Source organism: Muscardinus avellanarius (genome assembly GCF_963383645.1).
Source record: "Muscardinus avellanarius genome assembly, chromosome: 12".
Classification (NCBI taxonomy): domain Eukaryota; kingdom Metazoa; phylum Chordata; class Mammalia; order Rodentia; family Gliridae; genus Muscardinus; species Muscardinus avellanarius.
Window position 1 is genome coordinate 13,734,740 of NC_137798.1, and position 23,008 is coordinate 13,757,747.

A 23,008-nucleotide genomic window follows, 5' to 3' on the forward strand; every position below is an offset into this window, starting at 1 on the left:
CTACCTGCCCAGGGTTCCCCCAGCCTGGGTGTAGTATTTGTTATAATCTAGTCGTAACAGTAGTTGAGCCAAGTCTGAGTTAATCTGATGATTGCGGACACTGGAGAGAATCTTGAACAGGAGTGAAGACTGGCGGCTAAAGCCCTGTGGAGAGGAGGACTCGAGCTGTCATCCCCTTAAATGCGCTCGGATTCCCGGCCAAGCTCTGCGTGCTGTACTGGGGTGGGGAGTTCCCTGCTCAGAAGTCTGCAGAGCTGCCTGGTCTTCCCATGTTCTCATTTCTGTTAGTTTTTAAAATGACCTAACGTCTTAGTACCAAGCCCATACAATGTATGACTTTCTATTAAAATATTTTTTTGTTAAAAAGAATTTAGCAGCAGGCTTCATACACTGGGTTTGATAGAGCTTGTTTTTACTTCAGGCAGACAATTATAATCTCAGTGAGATACAGGACATTAGTTCAAGGAAGGAAGGAGGCAGGGTGTGAGAACGTGACACAGAGCCAATGCGTATTTGGTGGGCTGAACTGGGAGGGGGCATTTAATCATCTACTTCAGAAACCAACTGACACCAAGTGACCTTTTCAGCTCTGTAGCTTGTTATTCCTGTGCGTATGGAATGGGGCAGTGATCTGCTGACTCGGGAAAGATCGTGGGTTCTCCCTGGGCAAAACCGCCCCTCTGTCCTTTCCCCTCGCGAGCCGCTCACCTTCACGAGAATGCTCAGCTGGGCCGCTCCACGCTCATCCAGCGGGCCTAGGTTTTGACTCACCAGCAAACAGAAACTGTGACAGAGATCTAGGATTTCATTGAGGCAGTGAAACACCTACACAGGACACAGTGTTGACATTAGGAAAAGATGGAAGACACATTTGTGAAGTGAGAGATATGGGAAGACAATCTAACAGCTGACCTCGTATAGCTGACCTCAGACGTGCAAGTCTGTCAGGCCCTCAAATGTAACGTGTGCAAAACAAACTTGTCCCTTGCTGGCAAAGACGCGTTGTTCTCTTAGTCCCCCTGCACAGAGCCTCCATGCTCACCATCACTGTCACTCCCTAGACCACGGAGCGTTCCTGTCTGTGAGCTGTGAGGGGCAGTCCCTGGGTCTGGGATAGTCTTCTCTTTACACCAGGTCAAGCCCACTCCAAGTGAAGTGCTCCTCCCTGCTGTACGTAGCAAGCCCCACGTCTGCTCTATGCCTGTCCAGGCCATCTGTGCTGCTACCCGATCTCTGTATGAATATATGTCTGGTTAATCCAACTAGATTGTGAGCTCCTTAAGGGCAGAGCCATGGCGTATACCTCTCTGTATCCCCAGAGCCTTGCATACAGTAAGCACTCAATAAATACTTCATGCTGATCACCTGCTGTCCTTTGTGCTTTTCCCCAAGGATGCACCTCTGCCAGGCAAGAACAGGGTCTCCCTAGCACAGTGGTCTGGGTTGTCTGCGGTTCACAGAACAGTTTGGAATGGCATCTACAGCTCAATCTTCCTTGATGTAGCAAAAATAAGAGGCCCAAATACCAGAACAAAAGAGCAGGCTGCAGCTCGTGTGCCATGGCAGCACAACCTGTCCGCAAACCACGATCCTCCAGTCTCAGCCTCCCAAACGCTGGAATTATAAGCGTGCGCCACTACGCCTCGCTAATAAATTTCTAAGAAAGTGCACTCTGCTTTTTATTGGCATTTCTGTAGTGTCAAAATTTTTTTGAATTTTTAGCTGGGCATGGTGACACACACTTGTACTCCCAGCATTTGGGAGGTTGAGACGGGAGGGTCGTGGTTTGAAAACAGCCTCAGCTACTTCATGAGACACTTTGCAACTCAATGAGACCCTGACTCAAAGAATAAAAAATAGGGCAGGGTGTGTAGCTCAGAGGTAGAATGCCCCTGGGTTCCACCCCTGGTACCTCAAAAAAATTTTTTTAATATTTAAAAATCCTTCCTTATAAGGGTTAAATACATAGTTCTTTCATCTATAGCTGTTCACTCTGCCCTCTGATTTAGTATTACAGATATTAAGATATTTCAATTCCCTTTTAGCTTTGCTTTATAACTTGAGTATTTCAAAACGTAGCTGGACAAGTGCTTCCTTATAATTTATGTCCTGCCAGCTCAGGTGCCTAAGGGATCGCTGTGCACTAGAAGTCAAGAGACCAACCGGCCTACTTACAGGCTTCAACAAGATGAAGGACTGAGCCAGCAAATTGCTGAGGAAGTGGTCGTGAGCCAGCCGGATGCTTTCGAAGTCGCGGGTAGAATTGATCTGGTGGAGGAGCTGTGAGAACTGAGACTCCAGCACATCCACCTGACGGGCAGGTGCACAGACAGTCGTTAGCACCTTGAGTATTCTAAGCAATTTCTTTCCATCCTGGTACGTCTGACAGGAAAACCCAGACATTCTTTGCCCCCACTCGCCTTCCCTCTTGGCAAGCCATTTTGGGGCTGACCAAAGGTACCCCAGCATGGCCCAGCCTTGAAGGAAGCTGGCTGTGTAATTCTTAACCACCACGGTCTTGGCAGACCACTCTTCCTGCCCCAAACTGGTCCACTCATGTCACACCCCTCCACTGACTGATCTGATCCAGTCCTAGAGGATTCCAGAAATTCTAGCAAATACCAGGACCAGTTAACACTAAGGAGTGCATTGCTGATTAGGGTCCTAACCCCTTATTTCCCTTTATCTGTTTCGTTCCAATTTCCTCTAAAATGCCTTGAAGACGCATGCTTAGTGACAGACCCCTGAATTTTCTCAACCCCCAGCATTTTGCCAAATACAGAGCTGCAGCCCATCTTCAATCCCTCCTGCCGACCTCCTAGACGTGCCTCGCTCCTCACCTTGCCCCTCAGCACACACCTGCAGATAGTACTGGAGATTGTCCACCAGGAAGGCCATGTGGTTTCGCAGGCGCCACTTGACGGCGTCCGTCTGGTTGGACTTGAGGTGCTTGCGCTGCATCTGAAGGGCCCAGCAGTGCTGCAGCTCGGCCTGCACCCGGCGCACGCTCAGGAGGTACTTGAAAACAACATTGTACCTAGGACAGAAACGCCAGGCCATTCGAGGGACAAACTTCTCCTTCCCCCACACAACAGAAACTAGAACTGCCACCCACCTCTCCCCCCAAAAGCAGCAGAAAAGAGTGGCCGAGACGATGACAAGTACACTGGCTTCTTCATATAATAAAATACTATACAGCAGTCACTGAGTGAAGTTCAGCTATACAGCTCTATCACACAAGAGGACTTAGCAATATGATTTTAAACAAAGTAAACTGCAAAAGTACACATACAGTCTCTTAACCCTTAAAACTAGTAAAAGCAAAAAACTTGGGGGATATATATGTTAGAAAAAGGGAAGAAAACCTGGAGTTTATAATATTAAGCACCTTGGGCTGGGGAGGCAAGGGCACGGACTGGAAGGATCAGGTGAGCAGAGGGACATCACCCAGTGCTGTGATCCAGGCTGGTTAAGGGGGTGGGTGATGTGTGGGGAAGACAGGAGGCTGGGCGGTCCTGCGTGCACTATAGGAGTATATATAAGCCCAGGGCCATGATGACTACGTCCCGGAGGCTAGACGGGAGCAGACCCTGGCTCCCAGCAAGCTGGGGCCAACTGCTCGATGCTGAGGCCGGGTACTGAGAGGACTCATGGGCAGAACACTGGGTCCTGGTGGAAGCGTTGACATTGACTTGTTCCTAAGCAAGCTTGTAGAAGACATTCCAGTTCCACTCGATTTTAAAACCATTTCTGTTCTAGCTGGACATGATGGTGCACGCCTGTAATTCCTGTACTTGGAAGGCTGAGACAGTAGGATTACAGGTTTAAGGACGGTCTCAACAAGTAGTGAGACTCACCAACCTAGCGAGACACTGTTTCCAAATAAATAAAATCAGGCTAGGGTTACAGCTCAAAGATTCAATCCCCAGTAACACACACACACACACACACAATCTGTTCTGCTTTTACCTTTTCTTTTGTGATAGTGGTGATTGAACCCACGAGTCTTCTATCTCTGAGCTACATCCCTAGCCCTGTTTTACCTTTTATTTGGAAATAATGTCTTGCTAAAGTTGCCGCTTCCCTTGGAAGTAAGGTGGGCAATCTCGGCACTCACTTTTCCAGGACCGCGAGGGTGAAGAGAATGTGCAGAGGCCACTGGACTTTGTAGGAAAGACCAAGGGCCGCCCAGCCGGACGCAGGGGGCTCCCGGGGGGAAGCTTCCCGAGAAGGCGCTTCTCTCGCCTGAGTAGCATCTGCTGTGAACAGAGAAATGATCAGGTTGATCTAGAGTCAGACTCAACAAAGAATCAGATTCATGAGGCGAGGCCTCCCTGGAATCTGCAGCGCCAGGGCACAGAGGGGCCAGAGAGGCAGAGGCATGGGGATTCAGGGTGAGTTCTCGTGGGAGGACTTTTAGAGATTCTTTTTTTTCAGCACTAAAGCCTAGAGGCTGGGCTGCAGATTGGTGTGGTAGAGGGCTTGCCTAGCATGCACAAGGCCCAGGTCAATCCCAGCACTACAAACACAAAACCCAATGAAGATCAAGTCTAGAGGCTGGAAATAAACAGGGACCATTCTGGAAGCATCACCAAACCAACCAACCCAAACCAAAAAACATGCCCTAGGAATTTCATTTAAATTTTCTAGACTTCTCTTTTCTCCTGAGGTACTAGGCTAGATGATCTTTTTTTGTGTGTGGTACTGGGGGTGGAACCCAGGGGCTTTCTACCTCCGAGCTACACTCCCAGACCTATTTTGTACTTTATGTGGAAACAGGGTCTCACTAAGTTGCTGAGAGCCTCACTCAGTAGCTGAGGCTGGCTTTGAACCTGCGCGATCCTCCTGTCTCAGCCTCCCAAGCGCGGGGATGACAAGCGTGTGCCACCACGCCCGGCTTGGATGATTTCTAAGGTCTAAAGTTATATGGTTTCTGGGGGGGTAGACAGAAGTGGAGATGGGAAGCTGGGTGGTAACTAGAAAGCGCGGAGAGGAAGCAAGGAAGAACGGCACACCTTTGTGCTCCTTTCCATGATACTCAATCGTCAAGTGCAACAGAGGGAGCAGGTTGTCATCATCCAGCAGGACCTTGTGTGCCGACTGCTGAAAGGCCACGTTTACATCTGCAGAGAACACGGGTGCCGACAGCAGCGCTCTCATCAGGACGGCTGGACGGCTGCGGCCGGGGCCGACCGGCGCTCACTGCTCCTTGTCTCCTTACTGGAGACAGACCCCTGGGAGCTTCCCCGCCCAGGACAGTCCGTGTGCTCCAGGGGCCCGCAGCCGCACGCGAGGTAGGGGGGCGAGCCAACGTGGTCAGATGGCCAGTACTCTACCTCGCCAGGCCATCTGCCGAGGAATACAAACATGACCCGACCCAGAGGCTTTACTCAGACCCTAAAAGACGGTGGCTCTTTTGTCAAGATAATTAGGAACTTAGGAGGATGTACACTTGGCTGGAGACCACCCTGCGACCATTCAGAATGGATCTGTCAGAAGAAAGGCAGAGGGGACTGATGGAAGGAGCCCAAACACTCACGGTGTCACGTGAGCTGCCGGATCTCACTTTACTTAAGAGCGCCACACCTGGGCTTTTCAGTTTTAAGTATCAATATATTCTTTTTTAAAAAAATTCTTTGCAGTACTGGGGATGGAAACCAGGGGCATTCTACTTCCGAGCTACACCTCCAACCCTATATTTCTTTATTTTGAAACAGGGTCTCACTGAGTTGCAGAGGGCCTCACTAAGTAGCTGAGGCTAGCCGCAAACCCACGATCTTTCAGTCTCAGCCTCCCAAGTACTGGGATTACAAGTGTGCACCACCACACCCAGCACATATATTCTTTTTTTTTTTGTACCAGTACTAAGAATGGAACCCAGGGTCATTCTAACTCTGAGCTACACCCTCAGACCTATTTTTTATTCTTTATTTTGAAACAGGGTCTCATTGTGTTGCACAGGGCCTAAGTAGTAGCTGAGGCTGTCCTTGACTGCGATCTTCCAGTCTCAGCCTTCCAAATGCTGGGATTACAAGCATGCGCCATCATGCCCGGCTTTTTTATTTAAAGTGAGTTTGAATCAGGTTTTCTAATATTTGCAACCAAATATGGACTACATAAGTACAGTAGACATTTATTATTTACTGAGGTACATAAACAATCACTTTTTTTTTTTTGGCTCAGATCCTTCTCTCTCCTTTAGTCTGAGGGGTGATCACTAATTGGCCAGGGGCGGACATGCTGCTGCACTAGGCTTATCCTGCTGTTTACCTCTTTGATTCAGGAACAGGCATGTGATCTGGGCCAACCCAAACTCTTCCTAGAATTCTTTAACTTGCTACTAGGAGACCAGGTTTGGTTCCTTCCATAGAAGACATGGGGAAACATGTTCCTGATGGTTCTGGAATGCCATCATAGTACAGGAGACAAAGATGAGATATAGGAAGTGATGGGGGATGTGCCGGAATTGGAAAATTGTTTTAGTATTAATTTCAAAATGTAAAAAGTAGTCAGGACCTGGGAGCTGCGCAGGCACTCAGGCAGGGAGGGAGGCAGCTGTTCCCCACACCAAAAGTGATTACCAATTACATAAAAGTTATTGCCCAGGGCCTTTATATTTTAAAGATAAGTTTACATAATAAATAACTTTTAACAGGCTAAAACTGCCCAAGAAAGCCAGAGGATGGTACACGCCTTCCTCAAAGAGGGCAGATACCATGTGACTTTGTTAACCAAGTAAAACATCTTGGTCCTAACAAAGGCTTGCACCAGAGTTAGTGGGAGGGCCTATACCTGCATCAGGAGCAGAAAGGAAGACTGACTATTGGTCAAGTAGGATGGGAGATAATGGATCCTTATAAAAACTGTTCTATTTTCAAAAACTTCAGTGTCTTTCTTTTTTTTTTTTTTTTTTTTTTCTGATGGTACTGAGAGTGGAACCCAGGGGCTTTCTACCTCCGGGCTATACTCCCAGACCTATTTTACATTTTATTTTGAAACAGGGTCTCACTAAGTTGCTGAAAGCCTCACTAAGTAGCTGAGGCTGGCTTTGAACCTGTGCCTGTCTCAGCCTCCCAAGCGCGGGGATTACAAGCGTGCGACACCATGCCCGGCTCAGTGTCTTACTTTCAAGGCACTCTACTGCGTCCCTCTGATGTAGTGCTTTATCATTCTGTCCCTTCTTTCTACCTTTGTAATAATAAAAATTGCTTAAGCTTATAGCAGTATAGTTCTGGCTATTTTTTATAAACTAGCTAAGAACAAGAACTCATGGCTCCATCTCACACTGTTGCAGTTTTGGCGCCCAACAGTGGGGCACTGTTATAGTAAGAGAGAAATCCTGATAGTATCCAAGTCCCTACTTACAGTTGTAAGGCCCAGGTATAACACTGTCCCACTGAAGCCTTAGATATAATCCTCCTCTCACTAGGCTAGCTTAGGTTAGGTTCCATGATGTACAACCTAAGGAGTTCTAACACGATACAGGTTATAATCTGGTGAGATGAAATACCTGGTTTGAAGGCCTGCACTGGCTCCTCCAGGAGGGTCACAGGGCCAAGGCGTTCCTAATGACCTCAGCCTGAAGCTTACCTGACAGGCCCTTCCATATGTGGAAGTCGGGTCTGTAACTCACCAGGCTGCTCGGATGTGGCTCAGATCTAAAAGCGCCAGCAGCAGCCAAGAAATACCCTGCAACTTTAGTAAGCCGGGCACTAAGGGCCACAGGACCATTACCATGCTCCGTCACTGCGGTGGGTGGTGTTTTTAACATGTGCTGAGCTGTGTCAATGAAGGCCTGAAACAATTCTCCTCTTCCAAGAAGGTAAAAGTCTTTAATGATCTGAGGGAAGAAATTTACAATTCAGTAAAGCAGGGCCAGAAAGTCTTTGCTGTCATAGTTTCTACTCTTACTAGTCTGAAGGATACAGGCATTTGGCATTTCAAAGAGGCACACACACTAAGTAGTTCCTTATAGCAAGATGATGAGTTTGTTGTTGCCATTTATGTAATAGCAACATATTCTGCTAAAATAAACTTCCAAATCTTAGCATAAAGTGTCTTGATCACTTGAGTAAGAACAAATGAGTCCACTGTGGAAATCTGGGTCCAGGCATCCAGTGCTCCTGGGAAAGGTTAGAGGATGAAGCCACTGCCCACCAGCATCATGTTAAAAACCAAAAGAATCTCCAGGTTATTACCTTCAGCTGACCTAGTAGATCTGACTCCTCCACCATCAGCTTCCAGAGATGCTGTAAAAAGAACCAATAAAATAGGGACACACGTTCATGACAGCGAAAACTCCTACAAGGGATGATTCTGCACACATTCAGCAATGTACTGAGGAAAGAATATACACATGACTAAGTTTAGTTAATCTCAGGAAGGGAAGGACAGCTTGACAGTGAAAAACAAACAAAAAAACGAGATGGAAGTGTTCTGACATTAGTGGTAACGGTTGTACAACACTATGAATATACTAGAAGTCACCGAAATGTCCACCACTTAAAAATGGCTAGAATTATGTGAATTTCATCTAAAAAATAAAATATAACCTAAAACCATGAACAGAATTTACTACATTAAAACTTAAAGGAGAAAAACCATATGATTACCTCAATAGACACAGAAAAAAACATTTGATAAGATGCTGTATCTTTTTTTTTACCTTTTTTTTTTTTTTTTTTTGGTGGTACCGGGGGTGGAACCCAGAGGCTTTCTACCTCCAGGCTATACTCCCAGACCTATTTTATATTTTATTTGGAAACAGGGTCTCAGTAAGTTGCTGAGAGCCTCACTAAGTAGCTGAGGCTGGCTTGGAACCTGTGTGATCCTCCTGTCTCAGCCTCCCAAGCGCGGGGATTACAAGCATGCGCCACTACCCCCGGCTAGATGCTGTATCTTTTTTAAGAAACAGAAGGAATAGAAGCAAATTTCTTTATTCTAATAAAGGGTATATTACCAAAATCCCAGAAAAGTTTTTAATGGTGAAACATTAGAAGAAATACTTTAAAATCATTTAACATTGTACTAGAGACTTGCCAGCAAAGGGAGAAAAAAAATTTTGTGTGTGTGTGTAAATATGTAACCAGAAAAAGCAAAACAGTCCTTACTAAAAGAAGCTATCACTATCTGTAGAAAGTACAAGAAAACTGGTACAGATAACAAGAACAAGAGAGTTCAGAGAGGCTGAGGATTCGCATTCAGAAATCAAGTACAAGAGCAACAGGAAGGTCGGCGTCCCCTCAGGACTTGCGCAGTGAGGTGATGGACAGGGGCTCAGGATGCCGGGGTCCTCTCCAGGAGCTCATCCCCTCCTCAAACTGACACAGATTAGAAACTGGCCTTAACCCTTTTCCCGTACACATTATTAGACAACGTAGCTGACATCTCTAGGGGAATAAAAACTCACAAACCAGAACAATTACACATGTGAAGAGCAGATACGACGGGTCAGACATCACCCGTGTGGAACGCTCACTTTGGCGCAGGCTGCATGGACATGTCAGGGTGTCACGGACTCTCCGCACACTCAGTTACTCTGCCCCAGCTGCGGAGTCCCGCCTGTTGCTGCCCGTGCAGGGACTGTGCCTGGCTGAAGGGGGCTTCCTTACCCAAGGCCCTGCTTCCCCTGAAGGCAGCCCACATCCAGCAACTGCCTGGTGAGGGCTACAGTGCTTGGCCCTCTAACCTCAATTTAAGACATCTCTGAAGAGCAGCCTAGCTCCAGAGCTCTGCCCAGGAGCACCCAAGGCTCCTGCAGCAACTGTACGGCACTGCACCTTCTCCCTGCCAAGGTCCACCCCACCCACTTCTGCCAAATAACTCGCAGTCTCAAAAGCTGCTTTCTGGGAAGCCTAGGGCGTGGGCCAAGAATCTGAGATACTCTTGATAAACATGCTTCAAGTGGTAAGGACAAGAGCAAAGTACACAGAGAAAAAGAATCGAGTTACGATTCCATGTAAAATGCTAAACCTTGTAGCACACGGAAAAATTAACTAAAATGATCAAAAACTTGAAAGTAAAACTTAAAACTAAAATTTCAGGAAGAAAATCTTTGGGACTCTGGGTTAGGCAAACTTTTTTTTCCCCCTGGGAATTGAAACTAGGAGCATTCTACCTCCAAGCTATGCCCCCAACCCTATTTATTATCATTATTATTGTTATTTTTTTTTTTTTTGGTAGTACTGAGATTGAACCCAGAGGCATTCTACCTCCAAGCTACACCTGGCTCTTTGAAAATTTTAAAACCTACTGATTGAAGTACTAAAATACATGCAGAAAACTACACAAATCATTAGTTTACAGTATAAAAAACTCACAGCTGAACATATCTAAATAACCTGCCCTCTAAGATCAAGAAATGGGCGCGTGGAACATCACTGGCGCATGGAAGCCCGCCCATCTCCTTCCACTGACCTCCCATTAATCAAGTAAACTAGTTACCTAAAAAATACCCACCAGTTGTGAAAAGGCTAAAGCATTTCTGCTTCTATTATTAAAAATACAGAGAATGCTTTTTTCTACTTTTGGCCCTTCAAGCAATTCCCTCCAAGCTAAGCTCTAGTTATGCCAAAAAGAAATAAAGGTCACGCGCTCAATTTCTGAGGAAGAAACCTGTTTTCTTCTTGAAACAATATAAGATGAAAGCCAAACCTCAGCCACAGTACTGCGAATGCGGTCCACCACCTGCTCGAAATCCACCAGGCTGAAGAGCGGCTGCTGCTTGAGCCGATGCAGCTCCGCGGCAAAAGTGTCCTCCTGGTTCTTCAGGATGGACCCTGCAGAGTTAGAAAGGCACCATCAAAGGAGAGAGGGCACCAGGACAGGGAGGGGAGGGGCCATGCCGCCGCGGCAGGGCGCTGCAGCCACTCTGACCAGGTGCTCTGGGCCACAGAGCACCACGCCAGGGAGCCTCTGAGGGTGTGGCCCATTGCGCACGGAGATCCCTACCTTTTCTAGTCAGATTCACATTTTGATTCTCAAACATCTGGACGGATTCTCCAACGAAGAGGATTTTTTCGGCAACCCTCACTGGCATGTAGGATGGCAAAATCTCTACCCGTAGGGAGAACTGCTTGAGAGACGGTGCCAGCATGTTCTCCTCCTCAATCAGGCGCTAGCAAGGGATGATCCAGGTCAGAGAGGGAGGAGGAAGGGACAATGAAACAGAATCGAGTAACTCCCAGCCAGTGCTTTGTATTTTCTGGAAGCACGGAATGGAAGTGTGTAATTGTACAATTCTTAAGTCTCTAGTGCTGAAGATAGGTTTCATTTCCAGGCAGCAAAGTGAAAATGACTAGCTTTTTCTTGAGGGTCTGGGGATGGAACCCAGGGGCATTCGACCTCCAAGCTACACCCCCTGTCCTATTTTTTATTCTTTATTTTGAAACCGGATCTCACTGAGTTGCAGAGGGCCTCACTAAGTAGCTGAGGCTGTTTGCGAACCATGATCCTCCTGTCTCAGCCTCCTGAATGCTGGGATTATAAGGGTGTGCCACCACACCCAGCTCAAATGACTGGCTTCTTTAGCACTGGAGTTTAGGCCTCACCCTGCCTCCACTGCATAAAAACTTGGGCAAGTGATCAGCCTCCTGACTTGTGCAATGGAAGGGCTAGTCTTTATTTTTTGGGGTCCTGCACATGTCTGCTCTGTTGGGATTCCTCGGACCCTGACCCAGACACTTTTATCCTCCTGCCTTACGCTCTTCGGAGACAACCACATCTTCTGTGCCTTCCCTGAGTATCACAACAGACAGTTTTAATCTTTTTAGGTCACAGGCCTCTTTGAAACTGTAAAAGTTCCTTGTACAGACCTCCAACAGTTCAGAGAACTTATTTTTTTTTCTTTTTTTTAAATGTTTTTTTCTTTCTTTCGGTACTGGGGGTGGAGCCCAGGGACATCCTACCTCCAAGCTACACCCCAGCCCTATTTTTTATTCTTTATTTTGAAACAGGGTCTCACTGAGGTGCAAAGGGCCTCAGTTATATCCCCAGTACCAAAAAAAGAAAGAAAGAAAGACACTCAACATGCCCCAAATTAGACCCCTTTCCCCAACACCAACAATGCATATTCCCTGTCAACATCACTTGCTTAGCTCCTGAGGGGAGAAACTGATACCATTTTTGTTTCTTCACTCAACCCTCAGACACTCACTGAGGCCTATCATCCCCTCCCAGACACACCTTGATCTTTTCTACTTTAATTCATATTCCCTGTTACCACCCTTGGTTTAGGAAACTGTTACTTTTCACCCAAGCATCCCAACACTCTCGTAAATGGTCTACCTGCCTCTAAACTTGGTTTTTAAAAATGATTCCCCACGCAGCATCCAGAGTGATCATCAGTCTGATCATGTTACTGTCTTGCGTAAAATTCTCTAATGGCTCCCAGCTCTTTTCAGATTCAAGTCTGAATTGTCTGAATTTCTTACTTTTTATAATAAGAGTCTTCATGATCATGCCTCTGTTTAGCCTATCGAACGCCCAGCCCTCTCCCCCAACCATCTATCTACCTGCCCCCCCCCCCGACAAAGACAGATAGGGGAGGGAGAGAGAAAGACACAGACAGACAGACAGACACAGATATGGGATAGATACTGTTTTACTGTCTGTAGAGATGAGATGGATTAACCTCTTAATGGAAAAGGGGAAACAAAACTTACATTTTTTGAGGGTTTTTTTTTTTTTTGCAGTCAGGGGATAAAACCCAGGGCTTGTGCATACTGTATACCAAGCAAGCCCTGTACCACTGAGATCTACCCCAAATTACCCCAAATCTCTCACAATAATATTTTCTTTGTGTGTGTGTGTGTGTGGGGGGGTCTGGGGATGGAACCCAGAGGCATCTGACTTCCAAGCTATACCTCCTGCCCTTTTTTTAAAAAATTATTATTCTTTATCTTGAAACAGGGTCTCACTAAGTTACAGAGGGCCTCACTAAGTAGCTGAGGCTGTCTGTGAACCGCAATCCTCCGGTCTCAGCCTCCCGGATGCTGGGATTATAAGTGTGCGCCACATGCCTGGCGTATTTTCAATTTAACAGCCTCAGCTACTTAGCGAGGCCCTTTGTAATTCAGTAAGATCCTGTTTCAAAAAATAAAAAGACTAAAAAATAGGATCAGGGGTGTAGCTTGGAGGTCGAATGCCCTGGGTACCACACACACACACACACACACACACACACACACACACACACACACACACACACAAAAAAAAATTTTAAATAAAATATAACAGGCTGGGGGTGTAGCTTGGAGGTAGAATGCTCTGGGTTCCATCCCCAGCACCCCCTCCCCACAATAGTACTACTACTACTACTACTACTACTAAGTTATAGAAGGCGCCAGGGTGGTGACAGGGCTGGACTTTCCTGCTGGGCTCTCACCAAGTCCTGGAGTTCCCTCAGCTGTTTTCCTGTCAGTCCCCCAATGCCCAGATCCTCCTCATCCTCTTCTGACTGGGCACTGGTACTGCCAGAAGATGGACCCTGCTTGATGAAGAACTCCTCGTGCTGGTCCAAGAGGAGCCCATGCAGCATCCAGGCCGAGAGCTGCTTATACATGACCCCATGGCACACAGCCAGGATTCTGTGGAGAAAGGGGGTAAGAGCCTTAAGCCCACTTAGAGAACCGGCAATCCCAGGAGGGCCCAGAGGTCATGCTTTAAACAGCTACGTGTTGGCAAGAGGCCTAAGAGTTCGGCGAGTAACGGGAGAAATAACAATTGAATTAAAAATATTTATGCTGAGCCGGGCGTGGTGGCGCACGCTTGTAATCCCCGTGCTTGGGAGGCTGAGACAGGAGGATCGCACAGGTTCGAAGCCAGCCTTGGCTACTTAGTGAGACCCTGTTTCCCAATAAAAAATATAAAATAGGTCTGGGAGTATAGCCCAGAGGTAGAAAGCCTCTGGGTTCCACCCCTAGTACCACCAAAATAAATAAATAAATAAATAAATAAATAAATAAATAAATATTTATGCTGGCCGAGCATCTTAAATTAAAAATATTTGTGCTGAGCCAGGTGTAGTGGCTTATAATCCCAGTACTTGGGAGGCTGAGATAGAAAGATCTCAGCAGTTTAGTGAGGCTGTCTGCAACTTAGTGAGACACTTATTTCAAAATAAAGAAAAAACTGGGCGTGGTGGTGCATGTTTGTAATCCCAGCATTTGGGAAGCTGAGACAGGAGGATCCCTGTTCACAGAAAGGTAGAATGCTCCTGGGTCTGCCCCCAATAAAAAAATTGTGCCATTTAAATGTAAATGTTTGTGGATGGGCTAAGTGATTAATTTTCCATAGTTGCAACCTACATTTTTTTTTTTTTTTGGTGGTACTGGGGGTGGAACCCAGGGGCTTTCTACCTCCGGGCTATACTCCCAGACCTAGTTTATATTTTATTTGGAAACAGGGTCTCACTAAGTTGCTGAGAGCCTCACTAAGTAGCTGAGGCTTGCTTCAAACCTATGCGATCCTCCTGTCTCAGCCTCCCAAGCGTGGGGATTACAAGCAAGCTCCACCATGCCTGGCTGCAGCCTACATTTTGAAGTAAAAAAAATTTAAGCAAATATTCTGATATTCTTTTAGGAAAGGCACATTTTATTTATTTATTTATTTATTTATTTATTTATTTATTTATTATTTTTTGCGGTACTGAGGATGGAAGCCAGAAGCATTTTACCTCTGAGCTACACCCCCAGCCCTATTTTTTATTTTGAAACAGGGTCTCACTGAGTTGCAAAGGACCTCACTTAAGTGCTGAGGCTGGCCACAAACCTGCAATCCTCCTGTCTGCGCCTCCCAAATGCTAGGATTATAAGTGTGTGCCACCACACCTGGCTTTATTTATTTATTTATTTTAAATAGGGCCTTGATAAGTGGCCGAGGCTAGCCCTGAACCTGTGATCCTCCTGTCTCAGCTTCCTTACTACTGGCAATACAAGTGTGCACTTCCATACCCAGCTATTTCCTTTTTCAAATAATTTTGTTAGGATAAAATTCCTACTTTTAAGGCCATGATATGAAAGTACTGACTACACAAATATCCATGTATAAACACAGCGAGCAGATCCTATAAGGATAACGAGAGCCTGCCACAGGTCCGCCTGGCGCCAGTCCGGCCCCGGGGCTTCACCTGCGGCCTCTGCGGCGCCTGAGCTCCTCTGCAGGGCTCCTCTGCCCACGGAGCTTTACTGACCTGCTTGTTCCTCTCCCACGATGACCTTGAAATAAACACGCAGGATGTCAAGTCACTTGGCCCCCACTTCCATTCCCCAGTCCTCAATTGCGCCATGACTTACTTTTCTAGAGCACTTCGAACGGGAGGCAAACCCCCACAGCTATGTTTGTAGACCGTTTCCAGAATTTGACAACCATGAATCTGAGGAAAATACAGCCTTGTCAAACTGGATGCTATTTGAACATTTCACTCAATGCCAACTCATACTCTACATTCAACCAAGAGGGTGCACCCTAGGAGAGAATGAATAAACTGTCTTACAAGATTTCTGCATCGCAATTTGCAGAGATGAACTCCCCCCCAAGTGTCATCAGCGTTACCTGTACACTTGGCAAAAAGGCAAATTTTGGAGTAGGATCCAGCAATCTTCATTTTAATGAGCCTGCCAGCTGATTCTAATATACAGTGGAATTTGAGAACCAAAGCACTAATGAAACCAAAATAATTTACAGTTGGAATTACAAAACCAAGGAAAGCTCTCTGTTTCAGGTTAAGGCCCAATTCAGACTACTTACAAGGACATACTTTCCTCCAAATCCACTGCCTCCCTGTCCTCAGACACGCTCACCCCGTGCTCGCTCTTTCCTTCCGTGGCGCCAGGGGTTGCAAGTGCTCTGCTACTGAGCTCAGCCTCAGTGGGGTGTTTTTGTTTTTGAGAGAGGGTCTTGCTAAGGTGCCCCAGATGCCCTTGACTTGAGATGCTTCTGCCTCAGCCTCCCAAGTAGCTGGGATACGAGCATTTGCCACCTAGGCTTTTTAAATTAAGGTACAATTTCTTGATCATAAAATTCATCTGCACTGTGTATTATTTAACAACATTTAGTAAGTCTAAGCACTGTGCAAGCATCACCATGACCCAGTTCTCTGATATCTCATCTATCCAGTTCCAAAAGACCGTCTCTTGTGCCTGTTTGCAACCAGTCCCCATCCTCAGCCTTGACCTGTGCTCCTCTCCCTCATTTTTACACCCTGTAGATCCTTAGCACACTAGTTTCTCCATCACCATCGTGGAAGGCAGAGAGACCACCCATCTACAAGCTTTGTCTTCCTCTCCCCTTCCTGCAGCTATCAAAGAGAAAAAGTCAATTAAGATGTCAGCCGAGCATGGACCTCTCTGCCTCCCCGTCTCCACCCAGGGGCAGTTCAGGGTTGAGAGCACAGACTTTGCAGTCAGGTGGGCGGGGTTTCCATCCCCGTTCTACCATTTACCTGCACCCGTGGACCCTGAGCACATTCCTTAACCTGTTTGGGAAGGCTGAGTGTGATGGGGCATGGGACCACTCAGCAGTCCTCGGGCAGACCAGGGCCTGATGCGGAGCACGTGCACGGTAAGGCTGGATGCCAACGAGGGCGTCAGCGCTGAAGGCCACAGAGGAACTGCTACACTGGTTTTGTAGGCACAGTGTGAATGTCCCAGAGCATTTTCTATGCTCACAGAGCAAAAAAATACAGTAACAATATGATAATTAACTAGTTAACTAGTTACATTCATCAAGGTGAACATTTTTTGTCTTTTTGCAGAACTGGGGGTTGAACTCAGGCACACGCTTGTAATCCTAGTACTGGGGAGGCTGAGACAGTAGGATCACAGGTTTGAGGACAGCCTTGGCAACGTAGGAAGGCTCTCCAAAACCTAATGAGACCGTTTCCAAATAAAGAAAAAAAAAATGGGCTAGGGACATAGCTTGGAGGTAGAATGCCTCTAGGTTCAATCCCCAGTGCCAAAAACTAAAAATAAAATTAAAAAGGAGACTTTTTTTTGTAGTGCTGGGTGTCAAACCCAGAGCTTTGTACAGGAGAGGCAAGCACTATACCACTCAGCTACAGCCCTAGCCCAAACACAGAGACTTGAGATAAACATGCCTAATCATTTGGTCAGTTACGGACTGACTCAACAGGGAAGAAGACTCTATATGAAGTTAGCTATTAACTCTGCCCAGAAAAGACATTCTCGACACTGGAGACTCTTCCATGTGTGTCATGAAAACGTGTGACAAAAATAGGCAGATTTATCCAGGTGCACCCTTGTAATCCCAGCATTTGGGAGGCTGAGACAAGAGGATCCAGGTTTGTGAACAGCCTCAGCTACTTAGTGAGGCCCTTTGCAACTCAGCGAGACCGTTTCAAAATAAAGAATAAAAAATAGGGCCTGGGGTATAGCTTAGAGGTAGAATGCCCCTGGGTTCCATCCCCAGTCCTGAAAAAAAAAAGAAAATGTGCATTTGGGGTTTTTTTTGCAGTATTTTTAAATTTATAAAAAAATTTATAAGCTGAAAATAAAATTAGAATCAACATTTTAAATTATTCTATAATAGGTAATTAAAAAATGACAGACATTGCATTATATATAATGTCTTCTGAACTTCTTATAAAGCTCAATAGTCCATCCAAATCAACTAAACTCAATAAAATTGTGATAAATATGTCAAAGTTAGGGATTACTATTGACATTTCTTTTTCTTTCCTTTTTTTTTCAGAAATGAGGATGAACCCAGGGACATTCTTCCTCTGAGCTCCACCCCCACCCTATTTTTTAATCTTTTTTTTTTTTTTTTGGTGGTACTGGGGTTCCTGGAAGCCCTTCTACCTCCGGGCTACACTCCCAGACCTATTTTTACATTTTTTATTTGGAAACAGGGTCTCCTAAGCCAGCGTGCGCGACTGGCTTTGAACCTGCGCAATCCTCCTGTCTCTGTCTCCCAAGCGAGGGGATTACAAGCATTCGCCACCACGCCCGGCTTAATCTTTATTTTGAAATAGGGTCTCACTACGTTGTGGAGGGCCTAAGTACCTGAGGTTGGCTGCGAACCTGCAATCCTCATGTCTCAGCCTCCCAAGTATTGGAATTACAAGTGTGCCCCACCCTACCCCAGCTTTGCATTTGATTTTTACTCAGCGATTTCATAATCCTCAGAGAAGAACAGCCTGTATGTTAACCATAAACCTACCATCTTTGTGTGTGTGTGTGTGTGTGGTACTGGGGATTGAACCCAGAGGCATTCTACGTCTAAGCTACACTCCCGGTCTTTTTTACTTTTTATTTTGAAACAGGGTCTAAGTTGCTGACCCTGGTTTCTAGCCTGCCATCCCTGGCTCAGCCTCCCGGTACTGGGATTACAGGCGTGCACCACCAGGCCTGGCCAACTTTTCCTTCCTTCTCAGGATTAACTTTCTGCTTCTCAGGATCCGTCCTCAATAGTTCTGGATCTTCATGTAAACTTCTCTCACCTCCCAACACCACAGCATTCGATCTTCCCCCAGCAACAGTCTAGGATGCATCTCCTAACATGTTCTCTGTCTTCTGAAGCAGGAAGTGCTTATTAAAGTCAGAGTCAGGGCTGAGGGCTGGCTCAGTGGTAGAGCGCTTGCCTGGCATGCCAGAGGTTCTGGGTTCAGTTCACATCAACACACACACAAACACACACACACACACACACTCATGTCTCATTTTCATATTCCTGATACTTAGCATGATACACAAGCAGACACCACTGAACAAATAAATTAAAAAGTAAAAACTTGGGATTTTTCCCTAAAAAGAATGTAAGACAACATTAACTATTAATCTTTCTTTGGTTTTTACCAAAGCAAAAGGAAAAGAGAAAGTTCTCACCTTCTGACTTTTTATTTGCTCCACTACAACCATCACGGAGGGGAAAAGGAGCTGGAACTGCAAAGTAATGAATAATTAGGGTATGCCATTAAATGCTGAGTCAACTCAGAAAACGTTCTCCGTAGTCCAACTTAAGGCCAATCAATACCGCAGATAGCCAAGATCTAGCACGCTAAGGCAGCTTACTGCAGGGACTGGCTGCAAACAGGAAGAAGGTGGATGGCAGATGAATGCAGTCTCTATTTCGGAGGCTGAATAATTATTAACAATGATGCCAATAAGAAAGCATTAACATGACATTAAGTATTAACTACACTTAGAACTCTTTAAGCAGTCATGCACAAAATATAAAATGTTGGGCCCTGCATCATTAAGAAAAAAGGGTCACAAATTAGATTATTATAATAATACCACCGATCCCAAAGCATTTTGTCACATGGGCAGCATACCTGATCTAAGGCGTAATTCACGTGTGATATGCAGAGATGGGGGTCAGCCAGGAACTGCAATAAAAACAGTGTGAGTAGGCTGCAGAGAAAGTCTTGTCAATTTAGTCTACAAAAACTACTCAAGCCGGGCGTGGTGGCGCACACTTGTCATCCCAGCATTCAGGAGACTGAGACAGGAGGATCGCGATTCGAGCACAGCCTTAGCTACTTAGTGAGTCCCTTGCAACTCAGTGAGACCCTGTTTCAAAATAAAGAATAAAAACTAGGACTGGGGGTGTAGTTCGGAGTAGAATGCCCTCGGGTTCAATACCTAGGACCGCAAAAAAGAAAAAAAACTAGCAGAGAATCTGAGAATGGGCTCAGGGTCTGTTTTTGGCTACAGACTCCCTCAGGACCCTTTACCAAGTAAGCCACTTTTACCACGTCTTAGGCAATCACAGAGAACACTGTATCCTCTAGCAACACAGGAAAAGTTCAGTCTAACTACCTAACCTTATCAAAAGTCATCTCAGGTTTTTTCTTTCGTGGCTTGTAACCCCAGTGCACGGGAGGCTGAGACAGGAGCCCCTCAGATTTAAGAACATCCTCTATCTGGTCTCCCAGAGGTACTGTTTCCCAACCTTTACTTTCTCACCTCTTGCTCCAAATCCAGCAGTGCTTGGCGATACGGCTGCAAAATTGAATCCAGCCCTGTGCAGAAGGCCCTCAGGTAGATCCCATGTAATCCACCTTGGCCCTGCTGAGATGGATGGTGATCCTGAAATCAAGCAAAGAGAAGTCATCTTCTCAGTGGCCCTGAAACCCAAGGAAGACATTATCCTTTTCTAAGTGGTAATTTATTTTTTTAGGTACTGGGGATGGAACCTAGAGGCTTTCTACCTCCAAGCTATACTCCCTGACCTATTTTATATTTTTATTTGGAAACAGGGTCTCACTAAGTCGCTGAGAGCCTCACTAAGTAGCTGAGGCTGGCTTCGAACCTATGTGATCCTCCTGTCGCAGCCTCCCAAGTGCGGTGATTACAAGCGTGCGCCACCACGCCCGGCCTAGTGGTAATGTTTTTGCTTAAATAAATTCATAGCAAAGTAATACTTCAGCGAGAGGAAAACTCAACTGAAGATAAAAATTTCCAGCTTTTACCCCCTCCCCTTCAGTGCTGAGGATTGAACATAGGGGCATTCTATCTGAGTTATACTACTATATATATCTCTCTTGTATTTATATATGTATATATACATATAAACATATATCTTGTATCTTGATATCTTATGTTTCATATATACATATATATATGAAATAGGGCTGTGTGTGTATGTATATATGTGTGTGTGTGTATTTTTTTTTTTTTTTTTGGTAATACTGGGGATTGAACCCGGGGATATTCTACCTTTGAGCTACACCCCCAGCCCTATTTTTTATTCTTTATTTTGAAACAGGGTCTCACTAAGTTGCGGAGGGCCTAAGTAGCTGACCCTGGCCACGAACCTGCGATCCTCGGGTCTCAGCCTTCCAAGTGCTGGGATTACAAGTGTGTGCCACCATGCCTGGCTTGTAGCTCTATTTTGAAACAGAGTCTGTTTCACTAAGTTGCAGAGGGCCTCATTAAGTTGCTGAGGCTGACTGCAAACCTGCAATCCTCTCTCAGCTTCCTAAGTACTAGGATTACAAACATGTACCACACTCAGCCTATTTCTTACTGTTTTTTTTTTTTTTTGGGGGGGGGTCCAATACTGAGAATGGAACTCAGGGACATTCTACCTCCAAGCTATACCCCCAGCCCTGTTTTTTTTTTTTTTTTTTTTGGTGGTTCTGGGGTTCCTGGAAACCCTACTACCTCTGGGCTACACTCCTAGACCTATTTTATATTATTTTTATTTGGAAACAGGGTCTCTTAAGCCAGCAAGGCTGACTATGAACCTGCATGATCCTCCTGTCTCCGCCTCCCAAGCACAGGGATGACAAGCGTGCGCCACCACGCCCGGCTCTAGTCCTGTTTTTTTATTCTTTATTTTGAAACAGGGTCTCACTGAGTTGCAGAGGGCCTCACTAAGTACCTGAGGCTGTCTGTGAACCGAAATCCTCCTGTCTCAGCCTCCTGAATGCATGCGCTAACACACATTTATAAGTGTGTGCTACCACACCCAGCCTATATTTTATTTTAAAAAAAAAAGAGTCCTGTAAGTTTCTTTAGAATTTGGGAAAGTAGAAATGCGCATATATAAAATCCACAGTGTGTGTGTGTGTGTTACTAGGGATTGAACCAGAGGAATTCTACCTTCAAGCTATCCCCCAAGCTGATTTCTTACTTGGAAACAGGGTCTTGCTAGGTTGAAGAGAGTCTCACTACTTGCTGAGGCTGCCCTCAAAACTGTGATCCTCTTGTCTCAGCCTCCCAAATACAGGGATTATCAGTGTGCCCCCCCACACCCGGTGCAGGCTATTTTTTTTTAAAGTGTTATATACAAAAATGAGAGCCTAGTGTGACAGCACACGCTTGTAATCCCAGTACTTGGGAGGCTGACAGGAGGGTCAGTTTTGCAGCCAGCCTCAGCAAGTCCTGAGACTTGCATCAACCTAGTGAGACCCCTTTCTAAATAAAAATCAAATAGGGTCGGAGGTGCAGCTTGGAAGCACAATGCCCCGGGCTCAATCCCCATCACCCCCACGAGAAACCCTGCCTTCACTTGAGTGTTTTCAGTGGTGAAAGGTCCCTAACTTAGGCCACAGGAGTCACCAGTGAGATCCCTGGAAGCGGCGGCTCCTCCCATCAAGGCGCCCACGGAAATCGATCCTACCTGCTGCTGCACATGGCCGGTGTGCTGCTCAATGAACTCACTGAAGCGAATGTAGTCTGTGCCAAGCCGGCAGAGTCGGTTCAGGACGCTGGTCTCACTGGGGTGGAGAAATGGGAAGTCCTGGGACACCTGTGAGAGGACCGATGATGACGAATACGGGCACCTGCCAGTCACCGCCAGGCGCTTTGGGGGCTTCAACTGCTCCATACCCTCGTGCCTTTTCCCTTCTTACGATTTTCCTTTTAAGAGGCCCACTGAAGGTTGGTAAATTCTAGTAACAAAAGTATTTCCAAACCACTACAAAGGTGGTATTCACTATCCTGACCTGTTTCTTGAAATGAAAAATATATAGTAAAGAATTCAAACAATACAAAATGTTGTATATCAGAAGTAAGTAAACCTTCCCAGAGACAGCCACAATAAAGTTTCTTATGCAATCTTCAAATCAGAAATATGGGGGTTTTGATTTGGTTGCAACAGAGTCTCTTTAGCATTATTGCTCAAACAAGGAAGACTCTAGGAGTTTCTCAGATATATTCTTAGGATTTACAAATTCTGTATAAAATTTTAAATTTTGTTTTAATGCCAATAAAAATCTAAAATTAATGTAAACAAGGCTCCTCGGCCCCGGCCCCGTCAGGGCCACGCCCCCGTATGAGCCCCGCCCCCGCCTGGGCCCCGCCCCCGGCTCCTCGGCCCCGCCCCCAGGCAGAGGCTCCGTCGCCCCGCGTTCCCGCGCTCCGAGCCGCGCAGTACCTGCAGGCCGCCCCGCTTGTTCCAGGTGAAAATGGACCCGGGGTACCCGCTCAGGGCCAGGAGCAGCTCGTGGATCATTCCCACGGCGGACTTGGAGTGGCGACTGCGTCGTCCCCTCCTCCGGCCGCTCCAGCGACCGCGGGCGCGAGTGCCCGCCCCGGAC

The 23,008-nt window shown here is 46.2% G+C and overlaps 1 protein-coding gene across 1 annotated transcript; it reads right to left on the minus strand.

The window, feature by feature from the left end:
• TUBGCP4 (tubulin gamma complex component 4) lies at window positions 1-22,923 on the minus strand (the record flags this gene model as incomplete). The annotated part of the gene is made up of 17 exons (XM_080707035.1): window positions 1-144; window positions 709-825; window positions 2,176-2,310; window positions 2,860-3,037; window positions 4,118-4,259; window positions 5,016-5,123; window positions 7,735-7,840; window positions 8,199-8,249; window positions 10,654-10,778; window positions 10,951-11,116; window positions 13,385-13,586; window positions 15,294-15,373; window positions 18,846-18,902; window positions 19,295-19,348; window positions 19,929-20,051; window positions 22,090-22,218; window positions 22,846-22,923. 17 exons carry the CDS (start codon window positions 22,921-22,923, stop codon window positions 1-3), a joined length of 1,995 nt encoding a protein of 664 aa, XP_080563161.1.
• Between the last annotated feature and the right edge of the window lie 85 nt (window positions 22,924-23,008).